Source organism: Echeneis naucrates, chromosome 12 (genome assembly GCF_900963305.1).
Source record: "Echeneis naucrates chromosome 12, fEcheNa1.1, whole genome shotgun sequence".
In the NCBI taxonomy this organism is placed as follows: Eukaryota; Metazoa; Chordata; class Actinopteri; order Carangiformes; family Echeneidae; genus Echeneis; species Echeneis naucrates.
In genome coordinates this window covers 16,136,171-16,159,913 of record NC_042522.1, presented here as the reverse complement: position 1 = coordinate 16,159,913, position 23,743 = coordinate 16,136,171, and the positions used below count along the sequence as shown (strand labels likewise).

Sequence of the window (23,743 nt, the reverse complement as noted above, 5' to 3'; positions counted from 1 at the left end):
AGGTAGAGCTTTGTTTAATTACAACACAGTAACATTGCCAGCTGCTTTTATTTTCACATCTAGTTTGTCCAGTTGGACTTTTTGCAGCCTGTTCTTCCTCAAGGCCTCTCTGAATTGTCAGTGGCTCTTCCACATAAGTTTATTATTTCTTTATTTGCACGGCCCTGTTCAAGCCGAGGGAGCAACTGTTGCTTGATGAGTGAGATTGCTGCATATAACCACGTCTGGCTGCTCTCTGCATACTGAGATGATGCAGAAAGTCGTCAAGCTTGTGGTTTTTCTTCTGACTTCACCTAAATGCTGTGGTGTGCCTGAAAGTACATCTCCTCCAACAGAGTTTCGGTGGGTAATAACTGCTAACAGCAACACCCTGACTGTACACCAAAACATGTTCAATATTCTCTTATCCTGAAGACGTGACAAATTCCCCTCGGCCCGAGTTGCATTGCATACATTTACTTTTTGTACATTGGTGGTTGGTCCAAATTTGGTCCGAGCATTTCCTTTGACGAGCAACAACACCTCATTTTGACCAAAATGCTATTAGCATAATTTTAGCGATGATATTGGCTGAACTGGCGTTGTCATGAAATTTAATGACTTTAGGTATGCAGCTACGTTTCCCCTCACACAGCCAATTCAAATTGTTGGTTTTAACTTGAATATTTCGACCTCATAGGATTTCCACTCTTGGTCACTACTTTATCACTTTCCTATTATGAAATTAACAATTCACATATTCAGTCTGAGAAAATCTTGGTCAATTATTTTGACAGTTCAATTCCATTAAACATAAAGCATAACTTCGGGAAAGACTATGAAAACCAAATCACCAAGCAAAGATAGACACAGGAAACAAGAGGAAGGACATTCATGTGATTAATATTTATTGACTCGATTTTTTTTTTTTTTTTGCATGTGTGACAGTTTTCTTATACTGCTGAATATCCTTTCATGAATGATGTCTAAATTTAATACCAAACAACTTGAACGCAAATATTTGATGGTGTTTCTTCTTTCACGTCTCTGAGGATGATTAGTGTGATGGTGAGTTTTTGTATTCCTTCTCTTTTTGTACACTTTATGTAAATTGAATCTGAGTGCGATGAGTCATGACATGGGCGTGAATTGTGTTATTGTTTTGTTTTCATTGAAAAAATATGTCTGTCAGTGCCCAACAAGCCATTTTCCTTATGTCTGGAAAATATGATTTGCAGACTGGAGTGTCAATGTGGCGCAATGTTGGCCTCTCATGAGATAATTCATTTACAATATGTTGCAATACATTTCCCTTTTACACCAAATAGATAGATAGATAAATAAATACATAAAAAAATTGAAGCTCCTACTGTTTGGTAAGTGGCACTCAGCCATCTTGTGATTTTGATTCATTGTTCAGTTTTTAGTGTCATTACAAATGATGGAGATGGTTTAATGGATGTCTATTATTTCAGTGTGTGACTATAATGTGACCGCAGAAGACATTAGCTATTAACTTATTATCTGTTGTCATGCAAGCTCAAAGAAGCAGTATTGTGTGACTTTACAATAAATTTTCACGTTAAGATGAAACAGAAATGGGTTGTTAGATCTTTGCAGAGGCCTCTTGTTCAACTGATATTTATTTACTGAAACACAATTTCAAAGCTTTGTACTTGTTTTTGTGACTTCATAAGTCATATTATACTTTAAAATATCTTTAATCTTTGCGTGTCTGTGTTGAAACATACACAAAAGCACACTGAAAACATCAACATTACATTTATGGAAACATCAAAACACAACTGTAGATAATATTTTTCATACCCTTTGACTAAAATGTCTCAATTCTCATCCTGCCCTCTGAAAACTAGGTTTTAGCTTCAGACACCCGAGTCGGTTTCAGAAATGAATCCATTTTAGCCATAAAAACGGACCCAGTGTGATCAATTCATGCTGATTCTAGTTCAAAGTCCTCTTGCTTTGACAAACTGTTCAGTTGGAGTAGCTGCGTCCTCTGATTCCCCTTCCGCGTTGACTGCAGTTTTTATATTCCCCTCAGAGTCTATAACCACTGTGGTCCTCTGCAGCTCCTCGTAGCGTGCCTGTCGTTCAGCAACAGCCACGCAAGCAGCTAGAACCTCATCAGACTCAAAATCATAGTCCTGCTGGAGCTCGGGGGCATTGAGGATTTGGTTTTTGGTCTCCTCCTCCTGCCGAATCTTCTCCCTGGTTGCTACATGCTGCTTCTGTAGCTTCCATGCCCATGGCAGGTCTTCTTGCCACAGGGTGCGCTCTGATGGGCAAAGGTGAATCGCAACCTGGAAAGACCTCACAGCCTGCAGGGAGAATGCTGCCATCAGCTTCGTATATCAGTGAGGAGTTTATAGGCTCCAACAAAATCATTCAGGCCTGTTCGTGGGTTCATCATAATAGTCATAGATAGACAGGGTGATTAATTTATCGGTGCAGCTGAATGAGCACCATCAAAAAGCAAGACCGTAACGATCTTCATGCAGCACTGTAAGCGGATTTATCGTTTCATTAAAATGACATCAACATTTCCTTGCTGACTGTCCAGTTTCACAGGCTATAAAAATGATTGTCCCGCTGAACAGAAAAACAAACGGCCCGGCCTTCAATTGTACATAGTACTTCATATCAATCATGAGCTGTGATGATTTGCCAACTGTGAAGCCGAAATAAATTGACCTGGCGTGCTATTGGAGATGACAGATGAGCTCATGGATCAGTTCTGACAGGTGCCTGAAATCTGTTGTGCATATACGAAATCGGAAAGGCTGAAAAAGAGTTCATGGGAGGTTCATGTAACTCAGCAAATGGTTGTTTTAGGCTGCGCTGAAGATAATCTGTCACCATCCTAAATGGTTGGGAAGGCCATAGTCAAAAACATTCAGACTTGGGAACCATTTTAAGCAGTTAACAAATATATGGACTCTACAGGAAATTACAGACTTTCCTACTTCTGACTTTTCTGTTTCTGGGGATCATGTCTTTTTTTTTAAACAGCTGGTGCTGAAATAGATGGCTAAATTAATACAATGCACTGGTTTATATAAAAATGCCCAAGCAATAAAAGGTCCAGGACTTGGACTCATCTTAAGAGAACTTAAGTATTTCAGCTGAAGCTCAGCAAATTAAATGAACAGCACACCCCGAATGGCACACACACACACACACACACACACACACACACACACACACACACACAAACAGTGACAGACATAAACCGTATGTGACAGTCAGTGTTAATTTGTCATAATCAATATATGGGGAAAAACAGGTTACACCTGTTCTCAGTAGTTCTCAATAGAGCCATGGCTGATGTTAGCCCTGGACAACGTCTCATGGCCAACCTGTGCTTCATCTCATGGTGAGATGTTCCTGATCCATCAAACATCAGGCATTTAAAGACCAGAGCAAAAGCAAAAGGTTGTGGAATAAATTTAAACAAACAGAACTTTTTATCAAACTTCATGTTCAATGTGAAAATGTTTATCTTCTAATCCATAACTTTTTCAACTGGTTAGTTCAATGGAAAGAGTCTTTGACAAACGACAAATGAAAGCGTCTGTACGGCCCCCACGAAAAAAAAAAGACATCAAGTTTTAGCTTGAACAGACCAGACCCATCAAGTGAAAGTAATCCTTCAACAGACAAAACGCCACTGAGAAGAAGATAAATGGCAACAGAGCTGTCACGCTGCAACGTCTTCGCTGTCAGCTGCAATAATATAAGGCACAAAAGTGACACAAAGCAAAGTTGGCTTGTCTTATTTGCGTATTTTATATTTTCTGTGAGTGAAACTGAGGAGAAAGAAATTAAAATTAATTAAAGAAGCCAAAGAAGGAGGAGGCTAAAAGTAGGAGGAGAGAAAATGGGGAATCGGTATACTCACATTTGCACAAACAGACATTACTCAAACATGTTGATACATACAAAACCCTAAAACACGACCGAACAAGTCTGTCTAAAAATAGATCTGCCCCCCCCCCTTCCTTCCCAGCAGCTTCATTATACAAGGAGGTGTGTCTATATTTGGTTTAGTTTTATCTCAAATAACTTTCAACACTTCCCATTGTTGTTCCTGATGCCAAAGGACAGGTCTGACACACAGCGCCATAGGCTGAAAGGCTACGTTCAGCTTTTTGGCTCCAAGTGGTTCAACAGTGTAACTATAATCCAAAGTTTTCGCACACCCACAGGTCCCAGCGTGTTCTGGGGCAATTTAAGCAATCGTCCAAGCACCAGGTGCCTGGGTGTGTTTTGAGAGAGCCACTTCAGCGCAGAGGCAAAAAGTAGTAAACAGAAATCACTGACGAATCTCAATGGCTCTTCAAAAACCGCCACACATGCTGATTTAGAGTCGGCTACAGTTTAGTTTATTGCAAAACCCAATCCAACGAAACCCATTGTGTCACTGTCTCCTTCCGGTCTCACTCTGAATTCTTGTCTTGAGTGCTCAATTTTGTTTGCAGTTGTGCATTTACGAGCTTCCCCTGTCTTAGTTTCATGTCAGCCCTACTTACCAGGTCCACCTCTCCCAGATTTAGTTGAGCCCGGCCCAAAGTCTGCCAGCCCTCCCACCACAGGGGTCGATACTTGACGGCCATCTCTGCAGCCTTCACCGCAGGAAACACTTCCTGCAAAATGGTCAGTACCTGCGGGGCGACATGATGTGGTGAGCATGGAAGGTTATTCCCCGTGTTCCACTACTAAACGCAATAAACAGTGTGATTACCATAGTTGCCATATTCTTCTAACAGAGAAGTAATGTTGAAGCCTTTACATTATATTTACTTAAAAAATAAAAACCTTAATAGTTGTATTGTTCTGTCACTGACCTTTGATTTTCCTTCAGATATGTGAAATATAATGCATGTATATGCAAATCATATATGCATGCTAATGTGCATAAGATGCACATTATAACAAGAAAACCGCCACTAAAGCGTTGATGTAGGACCCTAATTGAAAGCTTGGCATTCTTTTTGTACTCAACTCAAGAAATATTAAAACTAGTGAAGCATTTTATGCCCGTATTCCTGACATTTGCCAATACATATGTGGTGTACACAGAACTGTCAGACAACAGAAAAAAGAATATACCAAAAGGTTTCTCACCATTTACAGTTTTTCAAATGTGAATATTAGCAAAATAACTTATTTCATTTAATAGTTTTTTATATTGATCCAAAATGACTATCTTTGCGTTTGGTGGAAAAACAAAGCAAAATAAAAAGTACGGTTAAAACAACAAATAACGAAAATAACGTTTGTCATCAGTCCTGGGACATTAGTAGGTACCACCATGGACTTAACAGTTGTAGTTGAGAAATCATTTACCAGATTAATCTGTAATATCAATGTTACTTGTATCTGTGCAACCGCGTATTTGACTCTTGATGAAACTGCACAGGATAGGACGGCTGCATCATCCCAACCACACTGTTTATCTCTATAATTTACTTATTCACTTATCAGTGCTCACATTGAACAGTGTCGCACTGAACTCATTCATGTCTTCAACCTCACGGACTCTTCAATCCTCTTTTGGTGGGACGCTAAACTGATAGAGCGTAAATTTTTTTTATTGTGATTTTGCAATTTTGCTTTGTGGCCATGTAAGAGAAACTGTTAAGAGTGGATACCATAGTAGCACAACATTTAGGGGAAAAAAATCGTTGTTGTTGTTGTAATAATATAAAAAAAAAAGAGAAGGAGAGGAAAAAAAGAAATAAAGATTGTAAAAGCCAAAGCTACCAGTTATACTCATGACTACTTCAGTTTTACAACAGTTTTATTGACCTCAAGTATCAATAAGGTGTGGCGGCAGTTTTACAGTTTCCTCCTGAGTACGCTACCTTTGTGCTCTGAGGACAGACAGGCTGCTGAGCAGATCAGATAAAAGCTTATTGATATGAACAGGACAGAAGTGATGACAGGAAGTAAATAACCAGCGTCAGAGAAACCACCCTCGTCATCTGGGGATCTGAAGAGGTCCAGTCTATTTTCAGCCAAATGATTATGAACAATGGTAATGGAAACTGATTGGTTAGAGGTGCTGTAGTTACACACACACACACACACACACACACACACACACACACTGAAAATTAATCTAAGCAAATGGAAAGGATGGATGAGCTGGACAAACTGGGCAAGGGGCAAAAAAAAAAAAAAAAAAAAAAAAACTATGTGCATGACTACTCCTTTAATGATTTCCTTCTCAAATATCCTCAAATGGATAATATTACATTAGGCATCCAATTCACTTTGCAATATGAATGGTTCTGGAGATAAGGAGCAATTTTATTGTGTTAAAAAAGGGAGAGCTCCACCTCCTGCTTCGACTTCTCCGCTCTCTCCACAAATATGGAAACTATTTTCCTCAGAGGCCTGTCAGCTGCTGCTGAGGGAAGAATACGAGACACACAAGTATCATCCAAAAGGAGTGAAAGAAAGCGAGTTACAGGTGCCAAAACGTTAAAACTATTGGATTCATCCTGCAGACTTTCAGCAGCGTCATCACAGTGCTTATATCGCTTTAAGTGCTGGCTTCAGGACGGTCTAAGTGACTCGCACACGCAAAAGTGAAAGCTCTGCAGTTTAAATGAAGCCATCATTTTGTGTGTTGAATTTTGCTGTATAACCTGTAATGTTGTGTTTCCTTCAATCCGTTGTTTCCATCCCTAATTTTGTGGCAAATGTGTAATCACATCATGCTGTGTTTCTTTGTCAAAGAATAACCAACTGGTTTCCGTTCGAACTTGCAGACTACCAGTTCATGACATTACTTAAATTTGCATTACCAGTCACTTGCTATGTAGAATTACAGTTATTGGAAGTGGTCATTTTGAGAAAGAAATTGTGTGGACTGAATAAATGCGTCATTGATTTTCTCCCCATCAATCACTTTGAGTGCAAAGTGAGTGCGTGAGTGCACTCACTTTGAGTGCTTTTAAAACAGACTACAAAAAAATGAAAGTATCCTAATAAAGACTAGAAGATACTGTAAGAATGGGAAACGGAGCTGTTTTCATATGTATATACCTGAGACTTCATCTCATACAGTAGCGGGTTGTCTGGTGTCAGCTGAATTGCCTCGTCCCACTTCTTAATGGCCTCCCAGTGCCTGAAGGAGACACAGACATGGTTCAGACACCATTCACACACACACACAGACTATTTATGGGCCTTGAATGTTACAATTCACCAGGTTTAAATGACCTAACAATATCCACATCCTATGTGGATATGTTGTACATTACCCATGTTTTGACATTGGGTGAGGTTTAATTCTGTACAACACTAATACCTGAGACACATAAATAATCGCACACAGAAGTGAAAATGGACACACAATGATATTTTTTCTTGCCTAACATAAATGTTTGTTCACAGGATGACAAAACGTTTTCCCTGGTATTTGTGCCGTTGTCATATATCTTTCCATTCTTGCATAAACCTTCTCCAAATCTCAATGCACAGCATGGCAGGAGACAGTGTACATGTTAAATATCTGCACAAAGATCCAAAGCAGTGAACTGAATCAGTTAGTGCTCTGTTCCTTATCTGAGCTAGTGAATCTCTGAAATTCGCTAATGGTGCTTTCTTAGACGTTCAGTCAGCTTCACTCAGCACATCATCACTGCTAATCGGTTTTGCAGAGATTTTTTTTATTTTATTTATTTATTTTATTTTATTTTTTTTTTACAGTGGTTCACAATAGTTTAGGTTTACGACAAATGGAAGTTCAGTTTTGACGCACAATGAATGGACACAGGAATGAATATGTTCCTGCTCACTCCGACAGCCGCCTCCTTCTCAAGTCAATATTGACTCAAGGCTCATTTTGCGATCAACTCTCAAAAAACCCCCAAAACAAAACAAAAAAAAGAGAGAAAGAAAGATTTGGAAATATTGTGAAATAAAATCCCATGCCTATTTCTTTTAGAGTTTTATGGAAACGGACATCCGGAAAAATTTGAAAGAAATAACTTTTTTTTTTTTTTTTTTTACGATGATGAACTGTAAAACTGAATGCAGTTTGTTTAAAGCCAGAACCAGGATTAAGCCTGACAAAACAGTCAGACGGGGTGAAGAAATGAAACCAGAGCAATGAGGAAATCTTACCAACAGATGAAGCAAATGATCCTGCAAAATCATGTGAGGGAAATTGAGCAATAAGCACCATGCCACATATACTCCTACATCATAATACTACTCTGTGCGTATGTCATTGACAGGACAGATAAAGTAAAAACTATGGACTAATTATTTTCAAGATGTAAATTAAAAAAAAAAAGTAATAGACTGATACATGCTTCATTAGTAAGTAGTGGGACATTATTTCTTCATGTACTGTTTTCAAAAAGAAGGGAAACATCCCCTACACATGGTTGTGATAACAACACTAAACCAGTCGACGTACAGGCTAATCTAACACTGATTTCATTTAAAAAATAGGTCTTCAGAAGATGTTGAGGATTTGAAATAGCTTATGAAGCCTATGCCAGATTATAAAACTGACTCAGCATGACAGCTGGAGGTCAGATAAATCAAACAACTATGTGGAGTATTTGGAGGATGATGTGAAATGCTACCTCACAAAACTTCCCCACAATACTTAAAAAAGAAAAAAAAAGAAAAGAAAACTAATTCAGATTTATAGTTGGCACGATGAAGCATAGTTCTCTATTTTCTGACTTTTAAAGGCGTGGAGTGTTTCCAAAACTATTTATCTTTTGGTCTCAGATATCTGAATGAAGATGAGAACTGCCAGCAGTCTTTTGTGCGACCTATGAATGCCTGTTGAACCTTGCCAGAGTCTTTATTAGACTATATTGTGGATGTTTTGAAGTTCCAATACTCTGAATGCACAACATGTAGTGACCCATATATGCCTGTATTTTCACTGCATGTGCAGATTGCATCCAATAATAATGATGATGTTTATCCAGCCATTCATTTGTCAGTCAGACAAGTTTTTGTTCAGTCTCATTCTCATCACAATGCTTCAATTAAAGTGTCAACCAGCATATTCATGCAAAAGTTGACAAGCCACTTTGTCATCCTTATTAAGATTCTACTGTGCATAGGAACACTACTTATTACAGAGGAAATTACCAAAAACATGCGTGCAGTGCAGTTTAATGTGTGCATCAATTGAATTTACAATATTTTCTTTCTGCAAGAATCCCTCCAGTGAGGTTGTAAATTTACACTGCCAAGTCCAATTAAACACTGACCATGGTTGTTAAAATACTGGTTATAGTAGGAATAGAGGAAACTGCACTCAACTGTGACTCGATAAATTAGACAAATCAATTTAGGTTGAAATAAAAAAATGCTGGAAAGCAAAAGGTCACATAAAACCTAACTACACATGATGTGATGAAGTGGGCACTTTAGGAAACTACAGAAGAACCAGATGAGCTCTTGAGTTACATCAAAAACATCTAAACAATGATAACAATAAACTGACATCAGAGGTCAATGTCGCCATGGGAGGAAAATACTCCTGGCTCACATCCCCCACCAGACACCATCTCAAACCCAATGAATGGCCATTATGGAGCAGCAACACATCATTTCCCCAGTAAGATTCACTTGTTTCTCGAAAATACAATTACAGGCCGTCACTCAGGGCAACAGCATTACATCCTGTAGACTGGAGTTTTCACAAAGTGACTGTTATTCAGCTAAATTGGCCGCCTATCATGGAGGAACTATCAGGCCAAAACTATTGAAGGGTAATTGGTGTTTATCACAATATGATCATGCCACATGTAGGCAGCTCAATAATTTTTCTGCCAGTGTCCCAGGATGTGACTCAATGCAGCGTTTAGTGTTTTTTATTTATCTCAAATACAGTGAAGCATCACTTAAAACAGACATATTAGTTACCATCATTCAGCAGGAGTTTATTTCAGAAGGCCCTAGAATAAACTATGGGAACATTGAGTGATTTACTAAAAAGAAATAGATGATTTTAAATGATTTTCCATTATAAAAGCCCTGCAATTGCTCCATGTTTTTATTTTTCCAACACAATGTTAAACACGACCCTGAAGAGCAGATTCTACCAAGGCCAAATCAAGTTTGATCATTTTTGACTATCTTATCCTGAGAAAAATAAAAGTGCTTTGGGTTTTGAAATGCAAATGTACACGGGGCCAAATGATAACAAGACTATATATCAGATTAAGCACTCGCACACAAAGGGTTAGGGTTGTGTGCTTTACAATGGTGCCCCCCACTGGATAATTTCCAATGACACATTATCATTTGGAAATTTGATCTTCATTTAAGTTCTCAGGAAACAAATCCATTTTCCCTTCAAGGTAAATTACACCCCATCAATAAATATAATTCATTAGTCCATTAAATACTCCATCAGCACACCAGATAGGACTCCCAGGATCATGGACTAAAATAAGAATTAGGTTTTAATCCTGTTTGTTATAAAACTGGCATCATGTTGGAAAACGTCTGTCAAAAGAAACAATAAGTACATAAGCTTGTTTCTTCAGCTCAGGTTGTTTTTGTTCCAGCGGCAGCTGAGCAAATATCCAGTGTCCAGGATTTAACAGTTCAAAGTTTATTTTTTTTTCCAATGATTGACGTATAATCATCATAAATCTGCACTAATCCTGCCTCCCAGGCACCAATTAATATTTCCATGGATCTCAGTTCACAAGCAATTCAACAGAGATTTCCCAAAACTGACCCAGTGATGGATGCTTGCATGCCCCTATTATTATTATTATTTATTTTATTTTTTTTTTTTGGGGGGGGTGCACACAATAAAGCCCTGCAGGCTGATCTCTCCGGCCTCCTTCCCTCACCTGCCTTCTTCAGCCAGCAGGGCTCCCTCATCCTTCAGCCTCTTGCTCTTCAGGACGCAGTCCTCCAGCAGGATCTCCCTCCGTCGCTTGATGGCGTGCAGCCAGTCCGCCTCCTCCTCACCCCGACCCGGGCCATCACCTCCGGGCTCCTCGGCCCCCTCCTCAAACTGCTGCACCGCCGACTTTGTCACCTTCTCGCCAACTTTCCTCTTCCAGCCGAACGAAGTCATCCTGATGGGGGGAGAAATGTGGAGGTTGGTTCGAGCTCACATGAGCCCACAGAAGCTCAGTGTAGTATTTATTTTGTATTTACGTACCCAGCCATGTGTCAGTCTGCTGAAGTTGTGTAGTTTAGTGATCGATAAATACTGATTTATCTAACAACTGTGACGTTAAGTTAAAATAAACAACCGTCGCGTCGACGCCGGCTAACGTTAGCTAAGCTAACAGGACAGTAAACGAACCGTGACGTTGTCCCAGACGATTAACACGTCAGTGTGTGCGGAGGCCAATTCTGATTTAATTTAGACAGCAACATGTTGTTTGTAGTCATTTGAAGACAGCAGAGGTGAAGCTAAACGCACGAAGTCCCGCGGCTCCGCAGTGCAAGCTAACAGTTAGCCATCTTTGTTGACCTTTCACGGGGCGTTCACGACCCTACGTTGAAATTGTAATAACGAACATCCCGTTTGTAATCCGGAGATATCAGTGACGCCCTCAACAACAACAGCAGTAGCAGTGATATTTCCTACCCGAAGAAAACAACTACATATATGTTGTTAAATTATTAAATAATGAACGTTAACGTTAAATGTACCCCCGCTAACACTGGTCGTTTTAGCACGACCAATGTTTTTTTTTTTTTTTTTTATATTCTGTTAATATGACTTGAATGCAGCATGAAGCGGAAACTAGAAACGTTTACATTATCACCGGAAATACGTCATTCTGGAGAATGTATTTAATATCATGCAAAGTAAAATTGTCAGGCTCACTTTATCCCCCCAGATGGCAGCAAGTTCAACATCACTGTCGACTGTCATCCTCCAAATACTCAGCCTGGTTTCACTTCTTGCTTCAGTTTTATTCACAATACGCAGTCTTTGTTTTAAATAATAATTTTCAGAAAAACATGTGCCAGTAGTCAGAATAATTTTTGTCCCTTCCCTATATAATGTTATTTGTCCACTTTCAAAAGATATATAAATATAATATTTTATCTTAAACCTCTGTCTTTTAGGAACCACAATTCTTAACTCTTATTTCTAAAAAACAACCCCCCCCCCACCCCCAACCATTTATTTTATCCAAAGATTATGCAGATACTTTAAAGGATGATTATTATTTAAAGATGGCATCGCCAATTATTTTATGGACGTACACTAAATCATAATAACAATAAGAATAATGAACTGAAGACTGTCCTTAGTCTTCTTTAGTGTCACAGTTATATTAAATAAAATTATTTTTCCTTAAATCTGTCAAAAGACTACAAACGTATAGAGAAACCTCAGCAGAATTGTGTGCAATTTAGCTGTTTATTAGGCAGTTGTGTATACAAATGATTTCAATACTGTCCATTCAGATTTACACTGGTCAATCTGGAAGGGTCCCTTTACACAGCAAAGAAAAATAACAATATTTCTTTGAAGCAGTTCAGACACTGACAGAAATTTCCTGCCAACAGTGTTCTAGAAAACTTCTCCATAAGTTGTCAAAAAAGGTCACCATTTCACACATTCATCTTTACCGCAAAACCATTATGTTAGCCATGACAAGTGCCGTAATCAGAACTTGCAACTTCCCTTTAAAACTAAAAATGTTTAGTTTTACAATCTTTCCTAGACCATAGTGTGCGTTTCTTTAAACACGTTCACCATATGAAATAAACTCTAGTTTAAAAATGAGACGGAAAGGTCAAACATCAACTAAATATTTCAGTCCAAACCTACCCTGCTGGACAACAGGGAGACAAGATGATCACAATTATTGTCACTCTTTAACAATTTCTGTTGGATTATATATCTGAAATGCAAAATTGTTTGTACAAATGAGACATTTTCGATTTTTAAAGCTGTAGAGCGATAAACATTGGAAACCCAGACATCAGCAATGATAGTTCTTAATAAAAAGATTTTTTTTTTTTTTTTTAAGTGTCTTGATACTACAATTAGAACATGCAGAATTCTTTCAAACCTGGTTTCATTTACACAGTGAAAAAAACAAATGTGATAAAATGAGAAACCAGTTTACTATTTAAGTTTGGTTCGTTTTTCCGATAAAGTTGGTCGAAGTTACTGAGGCCTAAACTAGTTTGGCAAAAAAACATAAACTTATTTTAAGTTTTACAGTTTAGAATTGTCCTTTGTTTCTGTCATCCCAGAAATTAGTATAAATTGAATAAGAGAAATATTGAACAATACTGACACCAATCTTCAAACCTTTAAAATTGTAAGAAGGTGCCAACAATTCTGATCAGCACTGAATTCCAACTTTTACTGAAGAACAGACTAACAGTACTGAAAATTATAAGGCAGCCAAACAACAGACACCACTTAAAACTTTAAGACTGTGGACAGGAAATGGCAGGAGACGCCCCATACTTAAGACATCAGAAGACTGTGAGATTGTAAGCATTAATTTCTGTCAGAATCTTTTTTAATCAAATATAAAATATGCCACACAAATATGGTCTTAATTCTTGTGTGACATTATTTCATTTGTCAGAGCTGCAACCGAACAACAGGAACTAATAATTACAGGCCAGTCTGTTTTAGGATTCAACATATGAGAACCCCTTTTTCCAAAGCTCATCTCCAAGGGAATGTGTGGGCCATCAGAACAAACATATGTGTACTATGTACTTGCTATTACTCATTTTCAAATTGAGCACAGAGGCCCATACACTTGTGATGGATTGGCAATTACAAATTAAATTCAGGAAAAAGGCATTTCGCTCAGGAATCATTCTCAAATCCTAATCATTACATAAGAAAAAGAACAGAGAAAACCCAACATATTCAAAATCAACTTGTCATTGTAAGATGTGACACTGAAAATGATATTTCTAGATTTTGACCTTCATGGCAAAATTATCTTAAAAGCAGGCTATATTCATCTGGAAAGACAATCAAGTATCAGAATAATTGTGATTGAAAGAAACAAAACTGTGATATTGATTTAAAAAGAACACAGTAAAAAAAGGAAAATATATATGATCCAGCAATAAATCTTAATGCAAGAAAGAAAAAAAAAACTATTCAATTTCCAATGGAACCAACACTCCGCTGTCCACTTAACACACTGATAAATATATTCACGTCTTTATATATAAAAATGTTGGGGACAGACATATTCAAACAAATTTTTACAACAAGGACAAAACCATGAAAATTTTGTCTCTGACAACTCAGATTCATAAAGAAAAAAGCAAACCAAACATTAATCTGATGGAGCATTCTTTTATCCCTGACACAGGACAGAAATACAGGGGTCATTGCACGTTTTGTAGTCCAATGTATGTAATGGGTGTGACAACCCTAGTTATAGCCAGTGCAGCACCCCGATACATCTGCACCACTTCTCTGATCCCCACTGAGAAAAACAAGAGCAGCTGGAAATAAAAGAAACTTGTGCAAAAGTGCTTCCTGCATTCCATACCTCTGCCACCTAACTGCTCAGCCCTTAACGCGTGGCTTCCCTCTGTGCAGGCAAAAACTTGGTCTTTTTCTCTGTACTGGAAAGCAGTGCTCACTGGCTACAGTACAGAAAATTCAGTGTCATCACTTGCGTATGTGTGTGTAGGTGGGATGTGGACATTTGCTATTAAATTGACCAGGATACTGTACCCCCCCCCCACCCCCCCTTTCCTAAATGTTGTTCTGTTCCAGCTATTAAGTAGCTTTTCATTCATATTTTCCAATAACCCCATACATCCCCTGTCAGCTCAGTGTAGTCCCCTTCAGCTAAGGGAACGCCAACCTGCATCAGTGCCATGGAACAATCACTTCATCCTCAGCTGGGATGAACTGAGCCATGAATCGGTTGCATGCTTATTGCTATAAAGACACTCAGAGAGAAAAAAAGGCTAGCGATTGTTTTGCAAGTTATCGTGCAAGTAGTTTAATAAGATTTGCGCACATCTCAAAGAACTCGATGGTGTGGCTCCCTGGTCGAGGGACCGCTGCACTTTCTCCGCCTCCTGTTGAGTCCACGGATGAGGTCAATGATGAAGCTACGGAGCCCTCTGCTGCCTTGGTTGGGTACATGCTGCTAGAAGAAGGCGGGGCATCAGCCCCGTCTACATCGTTCTTTAGAGTGGTGCGGTAGTTTCCCACAGACCCAGAGCGGAGAGGTGTAGCGGTTCCAGACTTTGTCTCCAACATGTCATCTGTAAAATGTAAAAACACAAAATGCTTTCTACACTGTTCACATACAAAATAATGCATACATTGTTCTTGATCAGTGTCTTATCTACAAGGTGAGTAAATCCAAATTCTGCTCTACTGGTTTGCTGAATATATTTAACTGCTGTGACCATGAAGAAAATATAAAATCTCATTAGATTTCAACTGCTTAGCTAAAATGTGACTGACTTTGCTGTAGCCTGATGTCATAAATTTATTCTCATACCCTTCAGACAGCATTCCTGTCATTCCTTCTACATTAACGATACCATAATGTTCACATTTATCTCTGAGCACCAACACAGACTGTGGAATAACACCAGCCCTTGACCCTGAGTCAATGATTTATGAAGTCTGCATTGACACAGTGTCCCACAGAACAGAACACTACCTAGATATAAGGAGCTGAATTCAGGGTTTATCAGAATGTATTGTCAGTACAAACAGATATTAATCTGCCTTAAAGCAATATATGTCCAATTTGATTTGTAGACGCATTTCAAATTTATTTCCCTTTCTGTTGTTCACACACATTCTGCTAAACTGAAATGAATAAGTAATTGTGAATTTAACTTACCATCTATGCTACGGAAGTCAAGGAGGTAGGTTCTACTGTCCACCTGGTAGAGTTGAAGGCTCATCTTGGTTTGCATCCCAGTAATAGGATTCTTCCTTCTCACACGTAAATAGTAAGGATTGACAACCTGAAAACAAATCACAAATACTATATAAACCTTATTTCAAGCATTCATATAATAAATTAGCATGATCTCAGTTTAATTTACTGATAATATGAAACCCAAATTAAATTTTGCTGCATTTTAATGACTTTACCTTCCACTCGTAATCCAGCTGCTTCATGGCACGGCACACTTCAGACATGATATCATTGGGTCTACTTTGACTGCGGATACCCAGGTGCCACTTGGCCCTTCTAACGCCCTGGTGCTTGGACTTCTGGGGGTTCAATTCGTCCAGTGTGTGCCTAGGCCTGGGCGGAGTCTCCGTCACCAGGAAGGGCACACGCTCAGGGTGGGGCTTAATAACACCGGCCACAGTGGCGCCAGATGACGTCAAGTGCTGGTCGTCTAGAAAGGAGTCAGGAGGGCTGGATGCCAAATAGAAATCCTTGGCTTCACTCATGATGCGTCGATTGTCAATGATGAGGTGGTAGGCGACGGCCAGAGGGTCCTGATGGTTGCGACTGTATATGCAGGCCAGAACTTCCTCCTCAGTGCACTCAAACTTCTCACAAACCTCCTTAAGGGCCTCATCGTCAATCATGTTGTTGCTGTACGAAGGGTCCTCTGGGAACAAGTACTTAGGAAGGTCCTGTTTGAACCAATCGTCCTCTCTGTCGATGATATTAAAAAATTTAATAAAAAAAAAAACCCTGATAAGACCTTTTGTCTTCAAAATGATAATCTAGTATATAAACTAGACAAAAAAAACATGATGTTTATAGCAACAGTTAAACTTTGTCATTAATTTTCTTCCAACTCACCGGATCTCTTTGATAGTGGCTCTTTTCATGGGGTCCACCTGCAGCATGTGTTTAAGGAGGCTTATTACTTGAGGGTTCAGATAGTGCGGTGTGAAGAAGATCCCATCACAGATCTTCTTGAAGAGCGTTGGCACATGGTCATCGTCAAAGGGAAGTGTCCCACACAACAAGGCATAGAGAATCACCCCACTGCTCCAGATGTCCACCTCTGGACCAGCATATAGCCTGAGGACGAGAAAAAAGAAGACAAAATGAAAAACAACAGTTCTATAATTGTAACACAAAGTTGTATTAGCTTTTATTCATTTACCAATATGTCCAACATTGTATTGGGAGAATGCCTACAGATGCAAACAATGACATTACCTTCCTGAGATGACCTCAGGAGCAGCATAGTTTGGAGAGCCACAGCTTGTTCGCAGAAACTCCCCATCTGACATCATGTTTGATAAGCCTGCACAACATTTTACACTGTTATAGCACAGACATTTATTGCAAACCTTTTGATCACTTTATTTACAGCAAGGACCTTCTGCACGTTTCTCCCTCACATCAAAAACAAAAATGATTCACTGAGAAAGAACACTGAGCAATAACAAAATATAAGTAAATGGATGCAATAAAAGGTACAAAAGATTTAAAAGAATTTGGTAAATGTTTGTTGAAGTGGACCGGCTTAAGATAATGAACAACGTGCAGCATTTTGCATGAATGTACTGCAAGATTTCACTGTTCCTCACCACAAGACTTTGTGTTTATTTCCTGAGGTTTACCAAACATGTTCAATGTACCTCCTTTATCATGCAGCTTTACCTAATTTCAGAAACCTACGTCGTTCACATCCACTGTTATTAGCTGATTACTCAGACCCACGCATAAAAAAAGATTCTCCAGAAGTCCATAAGTGGTCTAAATCTCTGCTACTGAACAAAGCCCTGCAACACTGTGTACCACCTTCCTGTGACAGATTAATGTCACCTGCTGAGTTTAGGATACACTTACCAAAGTCAGCAATCTTGGCATTCATGTGCGCGTCAAGCAGCACATTTTCAGGCTTCAGGTCTCGGTGCACCACCATGTGTCTGTGGCAGTAGTCTACTGCAGAAATAATCTGCTGGAACAGCCGGCGGCTCTCCTTTTCTTCCAACTGCCAAAAGAGAAATGATCTGTTAGGTGTGAGCTCTTCTGACACTCAGTTGGCAAATCACAGCTGACTAAGTGGTACTTGTTATGTTTTGATATCTTCTCTTATCACTGATGGTGCCCGCTTATGAACTGTGTGAACCAAAAACCAAGCACAAAATGCACTTTTATCCTGGAGTCCCACCACTAAGTCTAATATACAAAACATCTGCAGACATATGACAAGACAGAAACAGCGTGGGAAAAAAAGAGACATCATTATACCAGACTATTAGAGATGTTCCAGAATCATCATTAGTGTTACCTTTCCATTTTTACAGATGTAATCGAAGAGCTCTCCTCCTGAGACATACTCCATCACCATGAAGATATCTGTAGGGGTGCTTATAACCTGATACCTGCAGCAGGGAGCACAAAGTTGAAATGATGTGCAGCATCAGAAAGCAGCTGATACAGAAATATAAACAGTCACGCATTACTGTTTGATCATAGAAACAAATGGAAAAGCATGCCAAAGAAAAATCTGAATGTTTGCTATTTAATTTCCTGGATGTGACTCTCGAACATTGTAGTAACATCCACAGAAGACAGGATGTGTGTTTGTGCCCCAAATGTCTCACAAGATTTAACACAAAAACCAACTCAGCCGATGACATCTGTGGCTCTCTGGCACAATTGCAGAGCTTAACAAGGACTAAAAGATAATATTTCTGCCTTGATATTCCAAAAATACTCTTTAAATAACTATGCACTGTATGAAATACTTTACAAACCTGTTTTTCATGGCATCATCTTATGCATGACCAGTTGCTCGGCATTAGAAAAATTTTCAGAAATTTTGTTTAGATGTTATTAATTATGCAATTAAAAAAGAAAAAAAAAACAAAATAATTCAAGCCAATATCTAAGCATGGAAGTAGATGATATCCTACTCATTCAGGCCCAGGCCCGAAGAAGGTATTATTTCGTCAAAAAAATGTTTGGCAACCTGAGACTATGAATGAAGCAATCCAACAGAGACCGCAGGATTGTGATATGTGACATCAGTGGAAGCACTAAATTAGTATTATCACCATCTGCTAATTGTGTGTCACTTACTTCATTAAAACAAACTACATGTGTGTAACATAACCGTTGATCCATTCAGTCCAAGGCTTAGGAAAAACCTTTGCAACTCTAAAGGAACAAGCTTTCAAGTAGTGAAAAACAGCAGCACAGTGAAAGTGGTAAAGTTGAGTCGGAAACTTCAGGGCAAAGCAACTGCAGTTTTCAGTTTGAGATTCAGTTTCAGATTTGGTCATTTCTCTTATTAGCAGGAAGCATTCAGCAGTGATGCAACGCTGCTCAAAGGGCATTCTATAAACTCTTGTATTTTCTACAAACAAAGTTCTTGGCAAGCAACAACTAATACTACCCTCTTCCAGGAAGAAATCTCATTCAGCAGCAGAGAACAACAAATAGCCTCTTTAGTACATTCTGTGTTTCATCTCAACTCCATTAGCGTCAATCCATCGACCACAAGACAGCATTTGTCAGAACGTAAAAACAATCATGGTTCTCACACAGCCTAAAGGAATAAATGCATCTTCAAGTCTGAAGTACGCAAACTTTCATAAGATGGTAGCGATGATGACTAATTACTCATCTCATGTGTCACAGTTGTCGCAAACATTCTGCAACTAAGATGAAGTGCCGTTGTGCTACATGCTGCATTTGTTTTAACAGAGATTAGAAAAGCTATGTTGTTCACTTTGCTTCGCTGTTTGTGCACTGAGTCTAAGATGGTATCGCACTCCGTCCCTCTCTCTGAAACACACAACACAGTGTTTACATTCTAGAGCATGCATAATATACAGCTAGTATTTGAGGAACTCAGCCACACCTGCTAGCCAGTTTAATGACTCCTACTTTGGCCTTTCAGCTTGCGGACATTCACTGATCACAGAGGAATTATCTCTGCAATTTTCTAATTATATGGATTAAAAGCAAATAACAAAACTGTGTACCAACACAAAATTGTTACTTGTTACAACATGAAGTGAGTGCTAGACACACTTGTGTGTTTAAACAACAGCAGTGTACTTAACATGTAACTAACTTTATATATGTAAATTTAAACAATGACTCACCTAAAACTTTGCAGCTTCTTATTTGACTGCATCAACATGCAGCAATGCAGATAATATTTGCATATAATGCAATTTGATGGGCTTGCTTTGAATAAAATAAGCTTGGTTTGAAAGTGACAATTGTTTCTTTGCTGGGACAGAAAAGCACAACATATGCCCAAGTGAACAAATGTTTAATAATTACTACACTTAATTAGAAGAGGTCACACAAAGCGTGACAGAGCACAATGACACAGCACTTTTGTACCTTCAAATGACAGGTTAACAGAAGATAAACAAAACCAGCAATAATGCAGAATAGACAGAAGGCTGATGGGAGAGGAGACTGGGTCAGACAGATATTGTCCTAGATGGGTGTATTTTAAAAGACACCATTAAAGCCTGGAAATAGCTCCGTGGGTGGCTTTAATGTGGTGGCAGGGGGATTATTGTGCAGCGAGCAGGGTGTAATCTAGGACTTACAGTTTAATTATGTGAGGATGCCTGAAAAGCTTGAGGTTCTGGATCTCCCGGCGAATCTTTCCCACCACATCCAAACTGCGGATCTTCTGCCTGTTCAAGATCTTAACCGCCACTTGGTGCTTGGTAAGCTCATGTTGGCCCACTGCAAGATTAAAAGAGAGAGAGCACATGAGTGACACCAATTACAACCCATAAATAGAAAAATGAAAAATAAATAAATTACAAGAGTCACTGCAAGTCTTACAGAGTCTGTGCCCTCGGCATGAGAAAAAAAAAAAGGCTTTAATATGCAACCTTTTTCAGGAACCAAAAAAAAAAAAACTTTAAATGTGCATGAACTGACTCCTGACATTTCTAGCGTTTTGGAAGAAGCATAAACAATAAAACTGATATGGGAAACTTGTTACCAAACACTTAGTTCTTTGTTCATTCAACTGACAGAGTTGTGCTGGGGTCCATGTAAGTCAAATATTTACCTATTTTAGGTCATTTCGGTCTTGCTGAGCTCTTGAGTAAATACACAAATAAAACAACTAAAAATTAATCATAGCAGAGTTCTGTAGCATCTTGGTTGTCATGATGCATCAGTAAAGTTGAAGGTGAGTCTGAAAAATACTGAAATATTTATGCAGTTGTAACCTCGCACGCATGAAAGCGAGTTTAATTTCGTGCAACGCAATTGAGAGAAATTTGTCTTTACGTGTCCCACTTTTTTTGGAGCCAGTTCAGGCTGTCTTGAAAACAAAAGACTTAATCCTTCATTCACGGTTAAAATATCTGTGAGAGTGGCAGCCAGGAGAAAAGTATGCAAACATAGCAAAAACTTATCAGTAGAAACCTACTCTGGAGCAAAACAAACAATAACGTCTGAGAAAGTGGTGGAAAAACTGCACAACTTACAAGGGAGTTTGTAAACCTCTGCATTTGATTAGTCAGTTGTGCTGGTAGTAAACTATTAACCGAGTCTGCTGCAGTCCAGACCAGCCACAGAAAAATCCAGGACTCTGCGGTCCTGTGCCCTTTCACAACAACATAAAAACTAAAGAGATGACTCACTGGGGAGTAACTGACTATAAACAAAGCTAGGACTTTTTCCCTTTTTTTTTTGCTGGGGGGTGGGTCATGGTTGTCTGTTGATCCAGATGGGTCTGGGTCTATGGCACCGCGTTGGAAACAACTTTTATGCCCCCACTGAGGTTCACAGGAAGCAGCTGACAGCGAACAACTCGGCTTCATGCAAATCTTAATAGTCAAAAACTAAGAACAGAGAGAGTGAAGGAAAAAATAAGCTACATCAAGTGCAAACTTCATGCAAATATTTTGATCAAATCTGCAGGAAGGGCTGTTTGTGATGACCAACTGCACCCCCCCCCCCCCATCTGAACCGACAACACTGGGCGTAGAGATTCACTCGGTTTAGCCCAACTCCCTCCTAACACACCTACTAGCATTGCGGCTGCTTCTTCGGGATGGCAAAGACAACTCATTGGTGGCCCAAATGAAAAAGGAGACAAAAGCCTGCTTGTCAAACAGCCAGCCAAGGAGCTTTACTTCCCGGTGTCAGTCTTGACAGGGGACTTTTGGCTCCCTGGCTAGCGCACAACGCAGCCCATGCTAACTTCCAATTAAAGCTGCTGTCATGAAACTTACTTTATCAAGACCACCACTTGGAAAGCGGGGCCACGTTAAAAAAAATAGAATTAAATAAAAACAAATCAAAAACAAAAACACCATGTCAGTCGAAAACAACTTAAAAATGAACTACGAGGGGACAACAAGTGTGCTGCCTCCCTGGCGCTGCGACGAGTTAGCCTGGTTAGCATGCTAAATTAGCAGCTAGGCTAACGGCTAACAGTTTGCCCACCATTTTTTTTCCGCTTCGGCCGGATGAGGCGACGCCGAGGCGGCCGGACGTACCTTTAACCTTCCCGAAGGTCCCGACTCCGAGCGTGTCTCCGAGGATGTAATGTCCGATTTTAACCCTTCCTTCATGCTTGGCTTTCTCCGTCGCCATCTTCCCGCAGTGGGCCTTGCGGCGAGGTTCAGCAGGCTGCGGGGATAGAGACGGACCGAACTCCGCTGCGTGCGTGCGTCTCTCTCTCCGCTCCGGCGAGTCGGCGTCTCCGTGCGGCGGCTGCGGGAGGCGGGAGGCGGGGAGGGAGGCGGGGGGAGTCACGGCAGGCTGGTGCCTTCACAAGCTCTCGGTAAAAATCCTAAATCCAACAATTTAGCCTCAAGTCAAAGCCAACTTTATTATTCAGTTCTTCTGCACATTAAAGATACACAGAGGAATCGAAATAGAATATAGAAGAGCAGAGAAAAAAAAAAAAAAAAGTACAAAATGAATTAAATATAGAAGTTAGAAATTAAAAATCTAGGCTGTACAATAACACACCAAGCAGCCAGAGATAGAATTTGGGATAAGCTCACAGACTTATTAACAACAGAGCTTGACAAAAAAAAGGCACTTTCCTATTCTGTCCTTTCATCCTGGAACATCTGGATCATCCTGCAGCTGGATCTGGACATGTCCAGTTTGATACCACTTATTTTAAGAACCGCAGGAAAAAGCCTGATTTCATTTCTTGCATATAATGTCATCAACCCTTTAATTTGGCACTTGGTCACAAAACTATGTTGGGTAGTTCCAGAGGAAAAGGTCACTTTACTTGATCATTTAAAACTACTAATGTTGATGTGTGCTGTCTGCATATTCACAGGTTCTTATTCCAATGCTACACTCTTTTCTTTTATTGTAGGCAAATTATTTCAGGGGAGAGAAGTTTTAGGAGCTTTAAGTATGCTCATCTATATCAAGAGGCTGAGAGATTGTTCAACTTTAGTTTTCATGGGAACAGGATTTTCAAAAAAATCTCATTATTAAACCTTCAACACTCAAAAAAAGTCTGAAAGAATTAAATATCTACAAATGATTCTGTACAGTTGCAGTGGTAGTGATTATTCTGGACTCACAGCAGAGACGTCTTTACTGAATCACTGTGGTGTGAGTTGCTAGGATTCCATATAGACACTTTGTGAATAACAATTAACCGGTCTGGATGTGAGAAAGTGCTCTGTGACAATAATCAATGTGATGAAGCCTGAAACAATCCCAAAACATACCCAAAAACACAACCTAATTTCTCACCCAGTCAGTGTATTAGAGAGAGAATGGCCTGCTCCACAGTTACCATGACTTCCTTTAGACATCCTGCAGGAATTAACTGTTGGTCCTTCTCAGTGACATTT

The 23,743-nt window shown here is 39.4% G+C and overlaps 2 protein-coding genes across 2 annotated transcripts; both read right to left on the bottom strand.

Moving 5' to 3' along the window:
• Positions 1 to 898: 898 nt before the first annotated feature.
• On the bottom strand, positions 899 to 11,509 carry ttc33 (tetratricopeptide repeat domain 33). Its single transcript, XM_029516525.1, has 5 exons — positions 11,168 to 11,509; positions 10,851 to 11,081; positions 7,054 to 7,135; positions 4,530 to 4,661; positions 899 to 2,318 (listed from the first exon to the last, which is right to left on the bottom strand). Exons 1-5 carry the CDS (start codon positions 11,173 to 11,175, stop codon positions 1,947 to 1,949), a joined length of 825 nt encoding a protein of 274 aa, XP_029372385.1. The 5' UTR covers positions 11,176 to 11,509; the 3' UTR covers positions 899 to 1,946.
• Positions 11,510 to 12,369: 860 nt separating this feature from the next.
• On the bottom strand, positions 12,370 to 22,609 carry prkaa1 (protein kinase, AMP-activated, alpha 1 catalytic subunit). The gene is made up of 9 exons (XM_029515957.1): positions 22,412 to 22,609; positions 20,495 to 20,636; positions 18,208 to 18,301; positions 17,763 to 17,907; positions 17,127 to 17,214; positions 16,761 to 16,985; positions 16,091 to 16,610; positions 15,834 to 15,960; positions 12,370 to 15,240 (listed from the first exon to the last, which is right to left on the bottom strand). The coding sequence occupies exons 1-9, from the start codon at positions 22,506 to 22,508 to the stop codon at positions 14,957 to 14,959; spliced, it is 1,722 nt and encodes a 573-aa protein (XP_029371817.1). The 5' UTR covers positions 22,509 to 22,609; the 3' UTR covers positions 12,370 to 14,956.
• Between the last annotated feature and the right edge of the window lie 1,134 nt (positions 22,610 to 23,743).

Excerpts from the sequence above, each read along its gene's own strand:
- ttc33 (XM_029516525.1), bottom strand. Across the intron at positions 4,662-7,053 it reads TGTATGAGATGAAGTCTCAG|GTACTGACCATTTTGCAGGA; the intron begins GTATATACATAT and ends GTCGCCCCGCAG. Across the intron at positions 2,319-4,529 it reads ATCTGGGAGAGGTGGACCTG|GCTGTGAGGTCTTTCCAGGT; the intron begins GTAAGTAGGGCT and ends TTCTCCCTGCAG.
- prkaa1 (XM_029515957.1), bottom strand. The coding sequence starts at position 22,508 with ATGGCGACGGAGAAAGCCAAGCATGAAGGAAGGGTTAAAATCGGACAT. Across the intron at positions 16,986-17,126 it reads CCTGAGGTCATCTCAGGAAG|GCTATATGCTGGTCCAGAGG; the intron begins GTAATGTCATTG and ends TCTCGTCCTCAG. Across the intron at positions 16,611-16,760 it reads GCCACTATCAAAGAGATCCG|AGAGGACGATTGGTTCAAAC; the intron begins GTGAGTTGGAAG and ends TATCATCGACAG.